The sequence below is a fragment of the Mesoplodon bidens genome, assembly GCF_964165515.1.
Source record: "Mesoplodon bidens genome assembly, chromosome: 2".
Classification (NCBI taxonomy): Eukaryota; Metazoa; Chordata; class Mammalia; order Artiodactyla; family Ziphiidae; genus Mesoplodon; species Mesoplodon bidens.
The window spans coordinates 136,053,132-136,069,716 of NC_138177.1; the positions used below are offsets into that span (position 1 = coordinate 136,053,132).

The following is a 16,585-nucleotide window of genomic DNA, read 5'->3' on the forward strand; positions in this document are numbered from 1 at the left end:
ATCTGTAATCTACATTAAGCTCAACCTGAGTTCATCCTGATGTCTTTAATTCAAATCCATTGTCACATGGATCATTCTAGCTTTAATGAATCTTTTTTTTTTTTTTTTGCAGTACGTGGGCCTCTCACTGTTGCGGCCTCTCCTGTTGCAGAGCACAGGCTCTGGACACGCAGGCTCAGCGGCCATGGCTCACGGGCCCAGCCACTCCGCGGCATGTGGGATCTTCCCGGACCGGGGCACGAACCCGTGTCCCCTGCATCGGCAGGCGGACTCTCAACCACCGCGCCACCAGGGAAGCCCCTAATGAATCATTTTTAACAATAATACCATATTTGGTATATGGTGCTAGGTACAGTGCCAAGCTGCTTACAAAGATTACCTCATTTAATCCTCAAAACAACGTTCTGGGTAAATACTACTGCCCACATATAATAGATGAAGACACTAAGGTACTGAAAGATAAAGTATCTTACCTAAACTCACACAGTAAGTGGTGAAGCCAGCGTAAAAGCCTATTTTAGAAATTCCACACCCACTGCATGATAGAGAACCACCATGACTACATTCATCTAAGACTTTGAGAAAACTTCAGTTCTGAGTGATTTAAGATACAGATGTAATTCCCAGCTCTTACCAACTATCGTTCTGCTCAAACCTTACCTCTTCGGTCTTCCCCACCCCCTCCCCACGTTCCCCTCTCCATCTGTCATGCTGACTAAAGACAAGTTGCCAAGTTACAACCTGACTTGACAGCTTGAGAAAAGGGGTGCTGGAGCGATGGCAGGGATCAGCTCCATCTGACCCTGTGACTTTTCAACCTCTGGCTCACCCCTGCTGTGTATGATCTTGGGTTTTGGTGAGTTGGTAGTAATTAACTCTGAACAAGCAGCTCTGCTTTCATGCAGTTAAAAAAAGAACAGTATTTTTTTCCCTTGTTAATTAAATCATCTACGAGGAAGATAAATGTGCAGCCCACACTTGTATCTTGTAAAATATCAAAGGTCTGATTAGTAAAGCTTATGTTCAACCTCAGGTTTTTTCTCCAGATTCCTGGAAGTAACAGGGATGTGAAGGAAGGCAACTCCTAAGTACTAATACTCTGTTACATTCCTTCATTCCTTCATTCTAGGCAAACTAGAAAGAAGCAACCAAGATCAAATACAAAATATTCCTGGGAATTTTGACCCAATCAACCTACAGAATTAGAAACATCAGCAGTGAGCAGACAGGAAGAAAGAGAATCCTTCAGACCAAGTTGGAAGTCACTTTTTTGAAAAGCCCACAGACCCCTCTGGTCCCTGTGTTCTGTTCGGTGAACTTTTCCTGACAGTTGGTGGTTTTATTTGCCAGAACCACAACAAAGAGGGTCCTTGAGTCTCCCTGGGAGCGTTTCCTCAGACCTGCACCTCTCCTAGACCTCACAGAGGTGTTACTGTTGTTGGCTTGCTGGGTGTCCAGCACCTGAGCCAGATCAAAGGCATTTTCCGACGCCAGCATGACCACAGTCTCGCCCTCACCACATAACGTTAAAGCTGATGATTAATCCCCTCGGCCCAGAAGGTCCCTTCCCACTCCCAAGTACAAAGCGGGGTGGGAGTGGGGACTTTATTTCCAGCACGACACAACCACAATGAACTGGCATTTTATGGCCTTCATTCATTGCAACCAACTGCAGCTGCCCATCAAACTCGTTAAAGCCCAACAGTTGCTTCATGTGAGCCTTTTATATCACTAGGAAAGTGTAATAAGAATCCCCACAATTTCTGAGTGTCTACTATGTATTACGGATGTAGGTACATAATTCATGTTACCCAGAAACCCCATAAGACTGGCATCCTCACCCTCAGTGTGACGGATGAAGAATCTGAGGCCCAGAGAACTTAAGTAGCTCACCTTAGGTCACAGGGCCAAAGAGTACATAAGCAGATGTCCAAACCTACACCCGTCTGACTCTGAAGCCCACGCTCTCTCCACTCCTGTACGGACACATCATAATCATGCACAACACAGTAAGGCACTGAGGGGGATGCACTTGGGACTCAGAGCTGGACCTGAGTTTTCAGCTCCAGCTGAATAGCTTGGTGACCTTGGGAAAATTATTGGCCTTTTCTAGGCCTTAGTTGCTTAATTTCTAAAATGGATGCTGTACAACAAGCCAGCATCATTTTCATTAAGAGACCAGGAAACTGAGACATGGGGATGTCACAGACTCACATTCATATGGATTTGCTTTTGCTCATAAATCCAAACTGAGTGGGGTAAAAATGCCTGAAATTTAGGCCTTACAGGAGAAACCAGATCAGATGTGTCCCTGTGAAAATGGGAGGTGATTTAAATAGGTTTAAAACAGTGTTCAGTGAAGACAAGCTAGCAAGTGTAGATTCATGTCGGGGGAGATAAGGGCTGACTGCCCGGGTGGGCACCTCCTGCTCAAGGCGGCCTTAGGCCTCCGTAGATCTCTCCCTTCAGTGACAGCCAAGCCTTACAATAGGGCTGCTGAGGGGAAGAAAGAGGCCAGGGCTTTTAAACTTAAAGAAGTTCCATCTAAGAGTTCATCCACGGAAACAAACAGAAGGAAATTTTGTTTGGAGGGGGTGCAAGAAGTCCAGCACTACTGTCCCTTTAGGAGGTTGTCCCTAATCCTGGACCCTCCCCAGGCAGCCACGGTGTCCCTTATTCCCAGCAACACCGGTGCAAGTGACGGAGAGCTAACCCTGGCAATGTCACCTCGATCCATCCTCGCAATACTATGAGACAGGTACTATAACTCTCCACATCTCACAGATGAGGAATCTGGGGCCCAGAGGGATTAAGTGCCTTGCTTGAGGGCCCATCCTTAGGAAGTGGAGGAACTGGGACTGGAAACCAGTCGGGCGGCCCCATCATCTTTATGAAACGTGTGAGAACCCCTGCCACCATGCCTTGCATATACTAGATGCTCAGTATCTCGAGTTCAGTCTGAATCTATACTGTGAGGCCTTGTACCGTAATACCTGTCATCATCTATCTCACCAATGGGAGGCCCTATGTCATCCCTACGTCCCCAGGATTTAGCACAGCCCCGGACACAAGAGCAGAGGATCACTGGATAAGTAAAGGTATCAATATTTACTCAACCAAAATATTTCATGGTACAAAAGGCTCATTGGTCCCCACGGTAACTAAACACAGTTTCTCATGGCTCACAAGTCCCGCCATCGTCATAGAGATTCTGCCCTGGACTGTATCCCAGATCCCACTCTAATCCTTACGCATGTCCCCGCTACTCTCCCATTTGCCTTCCTCCTCCTCCCCCATCCTCCCCTCTATTTTACTCATCTGGGAAAAATCCAAGGAGTCGTCCATCGTCCATCTTAGTTTAACAGAGTAACGACTTTTAAATAAAAATATGGTAGAAATGGGTACTTATCGAAATGGAATGCTTTCAGACTCATGCATTTAAAGAAGATATAAATTTTAGGGCAGGCACTAAATTTTAACTGCAATCTTGGAGAAAGCCTTTCCACTAATTCATGAAGAAAAATTAACAAAGTGAAAATTGCTTATCAGTGTTCTTTTGAAGTCATGATATGCAGCCTAATTCTATACATCATCAGACTGCTCCCAGGGAGATGGATTTATATTGATTGAGAGAGAGCTCAGCGGCCAAGGAAAATAGACACCCCTGTGCAGAGAAGACTCAGCTACCCATTAGGGACAGATCGTCTGGGAGCGAGGTTTGGCCATCTCTGGATCCGATTTCACCCCTTCCGCCTCGGCTCTCTGGCCAGGGTGATGTCAAAGGCAGACTCAACCCTTTTCACACTTTTTAAGAATTTGGCCCCTGGAAAAAGATCTGGCAAATCTAAGCAAGGCTGTTGGAAGGAGGGCTGAGCTTTCGGCTAGACACAGCGCGGGGGTGGGGGGGGCAGGAAGGGAAGGAACTGAGGTGAGGAGGGGCCAACAGCTCAAATCTCCTCCCTGGCCGGGCCGTCCTCCCTGGAGTGTGGTAGCCCCGCCCTCGCTCGCTTGCTGGGCAGACTCACCCCCATGTGACAAGAAGATGTTCCACAGATGATAGCCAGCCGTGACGTCACCGGCTGTCCCTCACAGGCGAGGCCATGCCCCCTCACATCTGCTCCAATCACTCCTGTGAGAAACCAAAACAAAACAAAATCCTCTTAAAAAAAAATAAGAAGGAAAGAAAACTAAAACAAACATAAAATACTCTTTTTTTTTTTATACCAAACAACACTGAGAAAGCATTCCATCTGTAGGCCAGTCTCAAACAGAAACCAAAAGAGCATAACTGGCCTGCCAGGGGAACAGGGAAACATGTTCTGCTTTTGTTTTACTCTCCTCAGTGTACAGCCTCGAACATTGCAATAATGATAGTAACTGTAATTAGAATAATAAAAGCAACAGCCATCAGTGATTTTTGCTCTCGAACTACCAGGAGCCATGCTGAATATTTATATATATATATATATATAGTCTCATTTTATATTAAGCCTGTCAAGTTGATATTATTAACCCCACACATCAGTGGAGGAAGGAAGGCCCACCTATGGATGGAGTGACCCGTGCAAGGTCACACTGCTAGTACGCAGCAGGGCTGAAGGGAATCTGGTTTAACACAACACATTTCAATCTCAACGAAGGCAAAAGAATCGTCTGATGACCGGATCTTCTCGGCATCTCTGGCTCACCATTCTTAGTACTACTCATCCCAGAACTCTCGGTATAAAGGATAGAGTGACTGACAGTGAGTTTCTGTTGAAAGAATGCCAGGTGGCAGAGAGTTTCCCATAAATGGTATAAGCTCAGGCTGCTTCTCCACACAGATTGTGTTCCTTGATATTTGCTGGGCAAGTGAAGTTATAAATGCGAGGGGAGAGTTAGAGAGACCATTTAGAGCCTTGAGTCGTCTGCCACTTACCCAAATATCCAACGAGCACTTTGTACACATAAAACGATATACTGGGTGTGATGTGGGAGCCGAAGACATGCAAACATTCCCAGCTAGGACACAGGCAGGAGGTGGGAAGCATCAGGGCAGAGCACAGAGGCCGGATGCGGGAGAGAACAGCTCCCTCCGGCTCCATGGGCTTCGGGATGTGCCTCCCCGCTCTCCATCTCCAATCCTCAGTGCTCCTTCCCACCTCCAGACCTTTGCATTCGCTCTGCCCTCTGCCTGAAATGCCATTCCCCAACCTCTTTGCCAGGTGAACTCCAATTCCTTCCTAACTCAAATATTACTTCCTCGGAAGGCTTCCCTGTTCCTCCAGGAAAGACGCAGCTCCCAGTCCCCCTTGGGCTTAGCTAGCATACAAGACACTGGTAACTTACAGAATTACCACAGCCCGTCTGCCTCTCCTTTGATCATAAAAGCTGCAGGAAGCTGGCACTGTCTCGCCCACGTGCTTAGTCCCCCAGCATCGACCACAGTGGCCAGCATAGAGTAGAAAGTGAAAGTACTAGTGCTTGACGCTGTGAGGATAAGATGACAGTCCCTGTCCTCGGGATGCTCACGGTCCTGTGGGAGGGAGGGAGAAGCCTAGATGGAGCATTTCAATGCAGGGATCAGGATGGGACAAGAAAAACTGCAGGGCCTACAGCCACTATGGAGAACAGTATGGAGACTCTTTAAAAACTAAACATAGAACTACCATATGACCCAGCAATCCCGCTCCTGGGCATATATCTGGAGAAAACCATAATCTGAAAGGATACATGGACCCCAGTGTTCATTGTAGCACTACTTACAAGAGCCAAGACATGGAAGCAACCTGAAGTTTTCACCAAGTCCCCTGCTCTGCTCGGCATCGTGGGGCTGCCCCTGCAGCCCATGGTTCCCAGACACCAGGTCAGCCCTGCCAGGAGGTCTGAGGGCTGAAGGCACTGGAGAGCCAGAGTGCATCTCCCCCGCTTCCCCCGTGTCAGGTGTCTGCGTCTCCTCCATGATTTCAGCTCTGTTGACAGGGCCACCAATGCTCCCACTTGGTCTGTGTTCACACCGCCCCTCGTCTCTGGTCACACAACCTCCTCCTATGTTCCTCCAGCTATAGGGGTGGCAGTAGCTTCCATTCTGCTGACCCCTGGCTTGCTTCACAGGGAATATAGCCCTTCACGGCTCCTTCATAACTGGGTCACCATTTTTGTGTATTAAATTCCCTCTTTTCTATGTACTTAGAGTGCTTTACATTTTTTGGGAAATCCTGGGTGATAAATTTCCCCACCCAGGGCACAAAGGCTTTCGAACAGGAAGAAACCCTAGATATGAGATAATTTTAATTGAGCTCTATTTGCATGCTCTCTCTCTGCATGTCTCATTTAATTCTTACAACCACTGAATGTGATTGCTGTTATTATTATCCTCCTTTTACACAGGAGGAAACTGAAGCTTAGAAATGAGAAGTTACTGAACCAAGGTCACACAGCTCACCAGAAGCAGGGCTGGGAATCACATCCACGTAGTCTGATTCCGAACTGCTGGGTCTCAGGTTTTCCCTCTAAGATAAAAACCCAATAACCAGGTGGACGATGTTTACTCATCTGCATATCTCAAAATATTGTGGCCTTAAATATATTGAGCCTAAGATCCTTGACAGAAAAGGGGCTGGCCATTGCGGGTCCACGGTGTTATAAGTAAGTTCAAGGAATTCCTGATGGTGACTGCCTTTATTGGTCCCACGTATGTAAAGCATGGACAAAGTTTATCTTACAGGGTACTTCAATCCTGAAAGGGGGTTAAACATGGGAAAAAAGAAATTTGTGGAAAATATTTCTTTGTTTCTTCTCTGGTTAGCAGATTCATTGTTGATATTACCTGGCTTAAAATCTGGGAACAAGCGTGTTACAATGAAAAAAGCACGGAATTTGAAGATAGAAAGACCTGCTATAAAATGAAGAAGATAACAATATCACATGGTAGCTCTGATACAGAGGGAATGTTTAAAATTAAATGATTAATTAATGGTTGCTATGTCACTACTACCACCATCACTATCACCATCAATATTATCAATATTGTCTGAACTCTTTCTCAAGAGACAGTTGTATTCTTCCCACATTTTTAGAAAACATGTTAGATGGCTAGGATAGGCTGGATACTGCATTAAAATCTTTAAATATTGTCTCATTTAATCTTTGCAACATCTACGAAATATAAATATTCTTTCTTCCCTTCGACATACACAGAAGAAGCAAAGTAACTTGCCCAAGGTCACAGAGATGTAAGACCAGTGCCAGGATATGGCACCTTGACCTTGTTCTGTCTGACCCTAAAACCCATGTTCTTTCTAGAATCCCTCACTTTATGAAGTGATACTTGTCTTATATAAAGGAAATATATTTGGAAGTGTCAGTTCCCCAGGGAACATTTAGCAAGAGCCGTGGGTTTATGAAGATCTGGGTTTGAGCCCTGATTCTGCCACAAACCACCTGAAAGTCTAAACTGCTCCCTCACATCCACAAAGAGAGAATTGGATCACAAATTGAGGTTCTTTTCCAGCCATTTTCAGTACATAATATACACAGTGATTCTTTTTAAATACCAAGTCCACTGTCTCCTTGCCTGGAAATAGGAGGGCAGGAAAAAAAAACCCTCCCAAGGTCCTATATTCTCAAGTCCTGAGGAGACTTAGAAAACCTCAGGCCAGGCTGGTACAGCACTGGTGAGAGGCAGGTCTTGCCCAATTTCCCCTCCAGAGAGGTTCTCTGCACTCTGCCTAACTGATCTGGTCCAAGAGCGGTGCAGGGCTGATGCCTCTGTGAGACCACATGAATCCCAGCCCTGACATATCTCATTTTTCCTTTGGCCACATAGAGTGCGGAGGGGCCGACCCGGGGAAAAGAGGCCCAAAGTAGGGAAAGCAACAAAGGGGAGGAGGAGCTTTCTCCTTTCTGCATAAACACATTTCACAATCCATAGAGGGATCATGGGCCTCACGTGTACATCAGGAAACAATTCCTAAGACGGGGTTTTGATAAGCGCAGCCCTCAGCACTGCTGGGACCCTTCACATGACTGTTCATGTGTCAGTGAATTCAGCATTCCTCAGAAAGTTTAAAGGGCAAAATTAGCAGCTGAAGAAATAGGCACCAAAAATAAATAAAATTGTGAGATGTTCAACTGGGTTTTCCCTGAAACTTGCACAATGACCAGCTAATGGTAGTTGCTTAGTAAATTTTTTGTTGAATGAAAAACAAACAGTAGAAAAACAAGCATACTGAGTCAATGAATCAATTCAGGGCCTTTTATTTAATGACTCCTCCCCTTCCACATATACAGGAACACAGTTCCTATCAAGGAACATGTTTTAAAAGCACAAAATTAAAAGAAAAAATTAAAACTTCTTTTCCTTTATGTGCTATCTCCCTCTCTCTGCCCCATCTACCAATCATCCATCCTTCCAGCCAAACATTTATTGAATATCTATTTATGTCAAAGAAGAAAGAGATTTTGCAAATGTTATGATTAAGAGTGGGTTATCCTGTAATTTATCAAGCCACAACTGCTTTGAAAACTTTAAAAGGTTATATAGAAGAAAAACATCCCAAGCTCTAGCATTTGTGCTATAATTATCTCATACTTTATAGCTATAAAAAGTACTTTATAGCTTGCAAAGCATCCTTAAACACTGTACCGTTCATGTAGCTTTAAAAAAATCCTATGTGTTATTTTATTTTGAGATCACAGTTGAAGAAACTGAATTTCAGAGAGGTAAAGTAACTTACTCAAGTTTATTTAGCTACTTGGAGGCAGAAGCAGGGCTCAAACTGGGATTTTTAGTCTCCTAGTCTGAAGTTTTTTCCCTATGTTTGAAAAATAAAAAAGGTCTGCTTTGGATGCATTGGTATCTTCAAAAAGGTGCTCTTAAAATAACAACCCCAGATACCCTCTCTGAAGGAAAAAAGGACACGAAGGATTTCGAACATTACCTAAGACTCTTGAATCAGCCGTTTGGAGGAATGAAATGATGGATAAATTGCATCAAATGAGTTGTTTGACTAAGCTGGCCTAGAGGTTTATAGGGTCCCTGGGGAGAAGGCTCTCTGGAGCCTCATGTATGCAAAGCCTCACGTATGCAAAGCCTGCTTCAACAACTGTAAGCTCCCGGAATGGTAAGAATCATATCAAAGGCCTTTTCTCTGAAGAGGACCAAACCCCAGTCTCTACACAAGAAGATACTGAGTTTATTCTTTGACTAATATTCATTCATTTTATATAGAAAATAATATATGGGTTTGGCATTGAACTGCTGTGCTTAAAAACCTGGACTCATTCATCACGGGCCCTTGGTTAAGTTTCTTATCTCCTTGATGCCTCAGTTTTCACATCTGTACAATTTGAATAACAGTATCCTCCTCATAGGACTGTTATATAAGGATGAAATGTGTTAACATATGTAAAGTGCTTAGACCAATGCTGTCCTGAGAACATTCTGAGATGATGGAAATGTTCTCTATCTGCGTGTTCCAATAGAGCAGTCAGCAGACACAGGTGGCAACTGAGCCCTTGAAATGTGGCTAGTGCAACCGAGGAACTGAATTTTCCACTTTAATTAATTTCAGTAGGCACATGTGGCTAGTGGGTGCTGTATAGGACAGTGCTGGTTAGAGTGTGCCTAGCACTACAGGAATCCTTGCTGTTTTTATTACTGTTGCTATTATTGTCTTCAGACTTAGGCTCAAACCCCACTGACATGTCCTTGGGCAAATGCCTTTATCTCTAGAACCTCACCTTCCATATCTGAAGATTCTGGATAACAACACTTACTTTAAAAAATTGCTGTAGGGATTCAGTGAGATGTATGTGGGACCTACCAGTACTCAGTAAATGGGACTATGAAATCCGGGACCTACAGGAGTGCTTGGCATAAGTGTAGAGACTTCCTACTTATTCCTGAATGGGCCTTGCTCGGCCAGGCCACTGAACATTTCCTCATGTTCTTCCTTCTTCTTAGAATGTTCTTTCCACAGTACACTCCATCCCCAAACAATCTCCCTGGGGAACACGGACTCCATGGTGAAGGCCCAGCTCTTTCATCAGAAGCCTTTCCTGACCGTGTCTTCCCCCATCCCCCTGGGCACCCCAGCCAGAGAGAACTGGCCAGGCCTCTTTCCTTATGTCCCACCCTCTGATATGGTACAGATTCTATCATTGTATCTGTAACATATTTGTTTGCACAGCTGTCTCCTTCTACCATACTGTGAGCTGACGGAGGCCAGGGCAGACTCACCAATTCTTGTCGTTGTTGTTGAACAAAGGAATGAATGTGTGTGGCACAAGGCATGTACTAGGAAAACACAAGACATTTTCTAGATAAGGTAGGAGATTTAATCACGGGCAAATACTCCATGTCTTAAACATGCCTAACAGTGAAAGACACTGAAGAGTTTTGAGGGACAACTCATGGGTGACGGTAAAACTCTTACTGGAGACTCACAACACACCTTGTTTAGAATTGTCAAAATCACTGGTAAAGAGTAAAGGTCCTATGGTCCTTCTGATTATTGAAAGATTGCTTTGTGCCTCACACTTTACACATATTGTTGTATTAAATTCTTATAACAAGCTTGAGAGGTAGTTATTATCACACTGTTTTACTAATTCCGAAAATGAGACCAAAAGTTGTTCAAGGAACTTGTCCAAGGTCTCCCAGAGTTACAGTGGGGAGGACGGTGTCACACGCAGATCCACCCAACTTTAAATCTCATGGAGCTACAGAAACTAGTTCCCTTCTTTACAACCACTTATAAGAATTCTAAGCACTCACAAACAGCAGAGCTGAACTCAGATCTCTTTCAGGATTTATTGTTATAATCCACTAAAGCAAGCCCAAAGGGTTCATCTCAATCCTAACAAATGAAAGGGAGTGAAACAGCTGAAACGATTTCTGTGATCCCAGCGTTTAATGAAGCATCACCTTGGCTTTGAAAGAAATGCCATTTAGAATGCATCCAACCTAAATCCTAAAGTAGGTTTACCTTTTTTTTTTTTTTTTTTTTTCTTTTTGCGGTATGCGGGCCTCTCACTGCTGTGGCCTCTCCCGTTGCGGAGCACAGGCTCCGGATGCGCAGGCCCAGTGGCCATGGCTCACGGGCCCAGCCGCTCCGCGGCACATGGGATCCTCCCAGACCGGGGCACGAACCCGTATCCCCTGCATCGGCAGGCGGACTCTCAACCACTGCGCCACCAGGGAGGCCCAGGTTTACCTTTTTAAAAAATCCTAAGTAAAAAGTCTACAAAGAAATTTTACACTCCTTGACACTGCCACCATCCCTGTCCCCTACACTCCACCCCACCACAGAACTGGAAACATAATAGGGAAGGTCTTGGTGTAAATGAGATGCGAACAGACTTTACTAGATATTTGCACTATTTAGGGCATAATGGTGAACAAAGAGGGCTCTAGAATTAGACTGCCTGACTTCAAATCTGCAAGCTGCAAGTCTTAAGCCACTTAACCTTCTTGGGCCTCAGTTCCTTCATCTATAAAATCGGAATGATGATAGAATGTAGCTCATAGGGCTATTGTGAAGATGAGGTGAGGAGAATGGTACCTGGATCATAGTTTACTCCATATAGTTGTGCCATTTTTGTCATTACTTGACCACTCTGTCTTTGGTGTTAAGAGCAGAGCTTGGCCTGACAGTTCAGGCATTCCCTCTTAGCATGGTGCGTGCTTTGCCAGAGGGATTTGGGCTTACTTAGACTGACTGGAACATTTGTTTTCTGTCCTTGAGTATACAACTGATGACAGTATAATGGGGGGCTCAGGGGAATAAAGAAAATGGGGTAACAGGTAGTAGGAATGATCCAGGCTAACATTTTAAACATTGTTGATAGTAAACCAAAAGCAGTTTATATCCCTGAAGCCATGATAACATGTAGCACCATTCATCCTGCAATTCAATTTGGTGATGGCAAATGTCATTTCTGTCTAAGTGCTACACTCATCCATGACTTGCACCCATCAGACATCAATACAAGAGCTTTGGGAGGGCCAGAGAACAAAGCCTAAACCCTCAGATAACTGGGTCTCACTACTCTGTTCCTCCCTTCTACCCAGAAAGATTGAATCTCAAAGGTAGGCTAATAGGTAATAACTTGGAAATCTGAGACTCAGAGAACACTAGCAAAATCCACAGTAAAGACAAAGCAAAACCTTGATTTCAGAAATTCCTTTCTTCCTAACCTCAACACAGCCTCTAGATTACTTGGACATTCTCACCTGTGACCTCATAAAAGACAATTTTTCACTCGCAGGCATTAGACATGGTAAAGGGTCAAGTTGAAAGTCAATCTAAACAGCCAAGTTAACTCACAAAAAATTACTTACTTTCTAAAATTAAAAATTAAAAAAAGACACATGCACCCCAATGTTCATTGCAGCACTATAAAAAAAAATTAAAATAAGAGAACTGGTCCAAGTACCACAAAGCTATCTTATGGAATAAATCCTTACATAGATCTCAAACTGTGACTCTAAATCACACAGTTGTCTTCTGATGTTTTATAAATTAATTAATTCACCAGCTATTTATTGACCCCCAATTATAAGCCAGGCACTGTGTGAGGAGCTAGAACTCTAAAGATGAAAGTTGTTTCCTTTTATTCTACAAGATCCTAGTCTAGGAGTGGTGGAAAGCTATACAGGCAGACACTTATAAGACAGTATGGGGCTTCCCTGGTGGCGCAGTGGTTGACAGTCCACCTGCCGATGCAGGGGACACGGGTTCGTGCTCTGGTCCAGAAGGATCCCACATGCCACGGAGTGGCTGGGCCCGTGAGCCATGGCCACTGAGCCTGTGCGTCCAGAGCCTGTGCTCCGCAACGGGAGAGGCCACAACAGTGAGAGGCCCGTGTACCGCAAAAAAAAAAAAAAAAAAAAAAAAAAAGACAGTATGGAGGGACTTCCCTGGTGGCACAGTGGTTAAGAATCCGCCTGCCAATGCAGGGGACACAGGTTCGAGCCCTGGTCCTGGAAGATCCCACATGTCACAGAGCAACTAAGCCTGTGTGCCGCAACTACTGAGCCTGCGCTCTAGAGCCCGCAAGCCACAACTACTGAGCCCATGCACCCACACACCTCAGTGAAGAGTAGCCCCCGCTCGCTGCAACTAGAGAAAGCCCGCACACAGCAAAGAAAACCCAGCACAGCCAAAAAAAAAAAAGAAAAAGACAGTATGGAACAACCAGTGACTCAGAGCTGAATATGACTAATGAAAGCGTGGAGCCAGGACCCCTGACCTAGTTTGGATGGTCAGGAAGGGCTTCCTGAAGGAGGTGAGACAGGAGCTTCCTCAGTCAGCAGGGGAAGGGGATAGCAAAGGAAAGGCAGTTCAGGTAGCCCTGGAGACAAAAGAGACAGTTAAACAAAGACACAGGAGAGAGAAATAGATGATGCGAGCTGCTGGGCTGCAGTCTGATGGAGATGCAACCTTGTATCCTGAAGAACGTGGTTGGACAAAGCTCAGGGCTTGAAGTCAGACAATTTATAGTACTGGATTCCCAGGTCCACCCCAAGTGTGCTGTGTAGCCTGCCTTATGCTAACTCACCTTTTTTTTCTCAGGTGTGAGGTGAGACTTTTACAGGGTCATTACTCCTGCTTTTAGTACTGTACTCCCAGTGTCCCAGGAAGCACCAAACCAAGTTCTGAGCAAGCTGTAATACGTGGTCACCCTACACATACGGCAAAACAGAAGAACTGCTAAATAAATATCAGTATCCAACTTCTCCCAGGGGACAGCAGGACTAGGTTTCCTTCGGCAATCTTTTCTTGCCCCTAGACAAATGGTCTCGTTTGTAAAATTATCCGAAGGTTCCTTGCAGGTGAGAAAGGCATTAGACACCCTGACAATCCCCTTAAAGACACAGAGCAGGCCAGTGAGAGGCTTCAGGAAAATGCTAAGGGGAGATGGGACTTGCTCAGACAGACTCTTTAGGACACCTGAACCCGGGGAAGAGGCCTGAAATTTCAGAGGAAAAGATCTTAGATGGCTCCCTGGCTCTCTCTCTCTCCCCAGCCTCTGATGCCACGCTCAGGGCCTCCTCCGTTGGTGTGAGTTTCGGTTCCATCAAAAACTTCCAGAGGTTTTGTGGGGTTAGTTGAACATTGACAGATTCTTCAAAGCCTGGAATTCACTCTCAGAGCCAAAACCAGCCAAGCTGCTATGGGGCTAGGATTTCCCCTGGGGAGGGTCACGGGGCTTCACCACACCTAGACTGATTGATCTAACCTTGCCTCATGCTTTAGACAACAAGGAGACAGAAAAGAAAAACAGAGTCTGAAGCTGGATCCTCCTTTCCTGGCCCCCATTCCTGGGAGAATGGGGGTGGGAGTGTAAGGCGACCTACTGCCGGATAAGAGTCAGGCCAGAGAGTCAGAGAATTAAGTGCTATGCAGAGCAGCTGGAGAGAGGAAAAAAAAACCTGAGCAGGATAAAGGGCCCAGGGTTTTAACACAATGAATGACATGTGGCTCAAATAGTTTCAAAGAGAACAAAGGCTTAGGTAAATAAATAGTGTGGAAGACGAGAGCAAAAATGAATTACAGCAAATCCCACAGGAATACGTTGGCATTTTTCAAAAACTGTTGTTGAAACGACATTGCTGCTTCAGCAGAGATCAAGATTCAGCCCTCCCTTTCCACCTACGCACCTGCTTCTGACACCCGCGTTCTCAGGACAGCAGCCCTGGGCTCTGCTCTCCAGCCAGGCCCTGCTCTCTTTTCTCTGTGCCTGTCCCCCAGGCCCTGGGGGACAGGGGAATGGCCTGAAAAGGGCACTGGATTTCAGAGAGTCATTTCCAGCCACATGACCTCAGGCAAATGAGTGGAGTTCCTTGAGCCTCTAGTACCTCCTCTGTAAAAGGGAAGGGATGATTTCAAAGTAAAATGTAAAAATACAATCTTGTTTTGAAAGAAAAGTGCTGGCACATGTTAGGCCCCGAATAATAATCTCTCCCTCCTCTGTTCAGTAGCATCCAATTCGACAAACCTTTACTGAGCACAACTCTCCATGAGACATCGTGCTCAGCACTGCAGGAGAAATAATACTTGAAAAAATATAATCACTGTCCTCAAAGGGCTTACAGTCTCCTGGGAGCCAAGGACACTGGTATGCAGCAGCCTAACCATGGCTGTCACAGGGGCATAGCAAGTCTCTAGCAGGAGGAATGGACTCACCCCATGTGGGTCCAAACAGGTTTCTCTCCACTGAGGACCTTTTTCCCCTTTGAGCTGATGGTCAGAGATCTCTTCCACCTTGGCTGTGGCCACTCACCTTGGGTCCTGCTGCAGCCTACCTCAAAAGCCTTAGGTCTTCTCTACATCACCATCATCCTAACAGTTAATACATATGTAGGGAGCTCTTCTAAGTGCTTTATGGAAATTACCGTGGTATTGGATCCTCACAATCACTGTTATGAGGCCCATCTTGGAGATGAGAACCTGAGAGCCAGCAGGTAAGTCACTGACCCTTGATCACAGAGAGCAGGTGATGGTGTGGAATAGGAATTCCGGCAGTCTGGCTCTGGAGATCATGTTTTCCAACCATGAGACTGTAGAACTGGAGTTGTGGGTATTCTTGGGCAGTGTTTTTGGTATCCAACACTTCCGTTGGATATATGCTGTATACTCATATTATTTCTCACTCTTCCTTTGCTCTCTTTCTAAATTCTGTATTCCAAAGGGAAGAACTCTTGAGTGATTTAAAAAATAACACTCAGTCCATCTTCTCGAAGCACCTCTGGGCAAACCTCTGGAGTGTGTCCATGTCAGCGCATCTCCTTGTGGGCTCTTTGGAGAGATGACTCCCAAGGCCACCTGCAGCGTAGACCAGAGGCAGCAACCGAACAGACAACATGAAACAGCTTCCACCTGCCGGGCCTTCCAACCTTGCGTCACCCTGGCACACCTGTTATGCTGTCACTGGGCACAGTGCCCCAAAGCTTGCTGGTCCTCCTCATCATCCACATCCTCCCCACATCCTGGTATCTACGTGCCAACCTACAGACTAAATTCTGGCAGGTCCACAGGTGTTCTTTCCGTCTTCATACCATCCTCTTTCTATGGTGCTGTGTGGCCTGAGTCCATTTGGGCTATTATCAATCAAGTAATGCAACCAAATTTCATTAAAAAAGAAAAAGAATTTGACTAGGGTCCTGGAATTTGTCAGGATAAAACTTAAACTATAATAGCGGGAAGAAAAGAAAACCTCTAGTGGGAAAAAAAAACCCAACAGAAAACGAGTAAATTTTTGCTTTTACTCTTACCCTGGCAGAGGGAGGAACATGTAAAAAATACAAACACTTAAATGGTTCAAAGTCATTTTCACAGTTCACTGAAGTACTAAACCATTGTCAAGTATCAGGACTTAGCTGGGAAGGTTTGGTATCCACCTCTCATTTCTTAGTTTTCATTTGTACCTTCTGACGCCCTCCACCATTTCTCCAGCAACCACCAGCCTGTCCCCTGTATTTATGAGCTTGGGATTTGTTTGTTTGCTTGTTTGCTTATTTTTAGATTCCACATGTAAGAGAGCTCATACAGTCATCCAGTATTTGCCTTTTGCTGTCTCACTTATTTCACTTAACACA

At 45.1% G+C, this 16,585-nt stretch overlaps 1 protein-coding gene across 9 annotated transcripts in view; it reads right to left on the minus strand.

The window, feature by feature from the left end:
* The window catches only part of FGGY (FGGY carbohydrate kinase domain containing), a 426,675-nt gene that overhangs the window by 179,397 nt on the left and 230,693 nt on the right, over positions 1-16,585 (minus strand). For 7 of the 9 annotated variants that reach the window (XR_014015075.1, XM_081224383.1, XM_081224384.1 and 4 more), the window contains one exon: positions 4,026-4,129. Coding sequence is in view for 8 of the 9 variants with exons in the window: in XM_081224383.1 (XP_081080509.1) it covers positions 4,026-4,129 (104 nt within the window). In the remaining variant the exon portion in view is untranslated. Of the gene's footprint in view, positions 1-4,025; positions 4,130-4,544; positions 4,637-5,328; positions 5,410-16,585 lie in introns of those variants that run through there. The other 2 variants (XM_081224385.1, XM_081224386.1) reach the window with 2 other exon arrangements.